The following is a 3,369-nucleotide window of genomic DNA, read 5'->3' as shown; positions in this document are numbered from 1 at the left end:
GACAAGCCTAGGGTGACCAACAAGGTTGGCTCCAACGTCACCTTGATCAATGTCATGCAGATTGCCGGACTCAACACCCTCGGCATCTCAATCGCGCGCATCGACTATGCTCCCTTGGGCCAGAACCCACCACATACGCACCCCCGCGCCACTGAGATCCTCACAGTGCTCGAGGGGACACTATACGTTGGCTTTGTCACATCCAACCTGCCCGCCCCAGCCAGAAACAAGTTCTTCTCGAAGGTGCTCAACAAAGGTGATGTGTTTGTCTTCCCCGTGGGGCTCATCCACTTCCAATTCAACCCCAACCCCCATCAGCCCGCCGTTGCAATTGCCGCGCTCAGCAGCCAGAACCCAGGGGCTATCACAATTGCCAATGCAGTGTTTGGGTCAGACCCACCAATATCCGATGATGTTCTTGCCAAGGCGTTTCAGGTGGAAAAGAATACAATAGACTGGCTCCAGGCTCAGTTCTGGGACAACAACCACAACTAAGTGAAAGGTTGGCTGATTACACAGAAGATCAGTGCGCAAATTAAGGACATGTTTGAGTTTCTAGATATGTATCCTAATCTATAAAATAAATGGAGCATATGCCATTCCATTCCGTGTCTGTAATGAGTGAATGTACTTCTACCTTCAGAATAATTGACAATATCGTTGTTTATCACACGGATATGATCTCATATTTTTTTTGGTTCTAATGTGTCGTATTTCTCATAAATATTTTGGGTTCTTTTCCCCTTGTTCCGAAATAATAGATGGTTACGTAAAAAACAAAGAATACATGATTATCTGGTAATCCAGTATATGTTTGATCCTAGGGTTGAACACCTAGGATTATCTTATAATACATGAGAAGTATGCGATGGTTGGAGCCCGATTGTTCTCAGGATTTAAATGTGAAAGTTGAATGTGCAAAGGTTGCAGCCTGGAATCGTTGTTCTGCTCTCTCGCTTTCTGGTGCATGCAATAAGAAATTTACGGTTCCCGCATGTAATATTTTAGCTTCCTTTTGGTTCAAGCTCTTGTAAGTTCGATCGACAGTTGCTTTAATTGAAATTTGATGAGGTGTTCCGTTTTATCAAAATACTTATGTGTATTATTTTTCTTTTTCTTAAGTTGAGAACTAAAAATATGATCTTTACTAAGTGTTAGAAACTGGGCACACCGGAGACCAGGTTCCAAAAATTAGGTCCAGCATACATACAAAAAACATGCATAAATACACAAAAGAAACGATTATTACCTAAACCGCCCAAAAATGAATATTATATGAGTTGTTTCTTTGTAACAAGCCTGTCATAGAAGAATTTTATCACAAAACGGACTTCGGCCACTTGGCTGAACAATACATGGTGTTGAGCAAATCATCATACAAGATGATTAAAGAAAGCATGGCAAACCAAGCCAAACACGCTGAGAGGAAGCACAAGAGAGGGTGGACCACCTGAAGACTCAAGCAGGACCGACGACGACATTCAACCACACACCACCTAGAAGAAACATTGGACTTTCTCGCGCCGAGACCACCTAACTTCTCTTAGCAAGACGATGTTAACTACTCTTACTAAGATCACGTGAATTGTTTCTGCTCTCTACCATCATTGTTTATGCGTGCGTGTCTTCGTCCTCATTGACACAATCCTTTAACTACTGCGTCAACCTGCAACCTTAATTTTTTTTATATCACTAGGTGACTCATATTGCCTAGTTTCTCTATTTATTTTTCCTGGAGGATGGTAAGATATTCCATTATTTCTCCAACCGTGCTTTCTAATCATATGTATGTTAAGCTGCTAACACACATCTATAAACGTATAAGTACGTGTATGTCCTTTTTATCCCATGCCATATCTTGTGCACAGTTTTTTTCATGACAAATCCGGTGACAAATATATAGTTCAATTATGTTAGTGGCCACAGCTTGAAAAGCTTGGTTGCACGCATTCTGAAGCAACTTAAAAGAAGGGAGAGTGGATAAATCTAAGCAGATGACATTGTCTAGGTAGAAAACGATTGCTTTGCATCACTTGTCTTTTCTCAACTCCTCCTTGACCTTGTGCGCACCAGTTCTCACCATGACCAAGTATGTGATATCTAATAAACTATGGTGATGGGTCGTGACTTTTCGTGGAACCAACCCTCCATGCATTGTGCCGACTTGGGTGAGATGGATAAATAATCGTAATTACTACTCAGACATACACCAGATGATGCAATAGCGCGTAGGCATATTAAAAGGAAACTTGAGAAGTTTGTGCAAAACTTTAATCAAAAGCCAATAGATGATTATATGTTAATGTGCTCAGAGGTTGCAATGTTCAAGTTGAATGTGCAAAAGTTGCTTCCAGGAGTCGTTCTTGTGGTCTGTCTTTCTGGTGCATCTAAGAAGTAGTCTACGCTTCCTTTGCTATGAAACTTGTTGTTGTGGTTGTCATTAGTTCTATTTTTCCTCATTGTTCTGTTTTAGCTTCCTTTGGGTTCAAAGTCTTGTAAGTTTGATTGATCATTCTCCAGAAAAACTATTGTAGATATCTGAGTCCCAAAAAAACAATTATTATTTGAGTTGTTTCTTTGTAATAAGCTTGTGATAGAAGCAATTAAATCATCTGGAAACTTTTTTTTCTATACTAAATCTGCCAACAGACACCTCCAATAAATTAATCTGTTTATGAGTGGCTGCTTGGCCTAGTCTAGTCATTCGATGCACTATTTACTCTAGCAAAAGAAGCAGGTGAGGTCTGGTGCCATGAAGCTAGTCAGGAAGGCTAGGTTTATACACTGAACTGGTCATGCATGATAAAACTCTTCTCTAGAAGATGTTAACTAGTCTTGCTTAGATCGTATGGAAACTTCCTGCTCTCCATCGTCATGGCATTTGTATCATCTCTCCTTTTGGTTTGGTACTTCGTCCATTAATGTCGTTGCTTCTTCCTGTAAGTACTCAACCACTTCGAGAGACATCTGACCAAGTAAATATCGGATTGACATGATGATAACAAACAGGGGCTGCTACGAATCCGTTTACTACTCTGTCGTCTTATGTTGCTGGAATTTCATGACAAATCTATTGGCAAATATATAATTTCGTAGTTCCAAAAGCTAGATAGCACACATAATACTATATCAACTTGTGGAGCGAACAGGAGTAGTAGTCACTCTATATGTCTTTAGTAGTCATGCACCCATGTATCAGGCTCACGTAAGAGTAGGTAACTTTGTCTATGTCGGCATCAAGCTAGAAAATAATTGTTTGCCTTGTATAACTTGGCTTTTCTCAACTGCTCTCTTTGACTGATTTCGCGGGAACCAGTTCAGACTATGACCAGGTATATGATAGTATGATAGAAACACAGGATATTTAGA

The 3,369-nt window shown here is 40.3% G+C and overlaps 1 protein-coding gene across 1 annotated transcript; it reads left to right on the top strand.

Annotated features, from left to right (window-relative positions):
* The first annotated feature begins 6 nt into the window (after nucleotides 1-6).
* On the top strand, nucleotides 7-672 carry LOC119344664 (germin-like protein 8-11). Its single transcript, XM_037615043.1, has one exon. It carries the CDS (start codon nucleotides 55-57, stop codon nucleotides 493-495), a length of 441 nt encoding a protein of 146 aa, XP_037470940.1. The 5' UTR covers nucleotides 7-54; the 3' UTR covers nucleotides 496-672.
* Nucleotides 673-3,369: the final 2,697 nt, after the last annotated feature.

The sequence above is a fragment of the Triticum dicoccoides genome, unplaced genomic scaffold, assembly GCF_002162155.2.
Source record: "Triticum dicoccoides isolate Atlit2015 ecotype Zavitan unplaced genomic scaffold, WEW_v2.0 scaffold178682, whole genome shotgun sequence".
Lineage (NCBI taxonomy): Eukaryota > Viridiplantae > Streptophyta > Magnoliopsida > Poales > Poaceae > Triticum > Triticum dicoccoides.
This window is presented reverse-complemented; position numbering and strand designations above follow the sequence as displayed.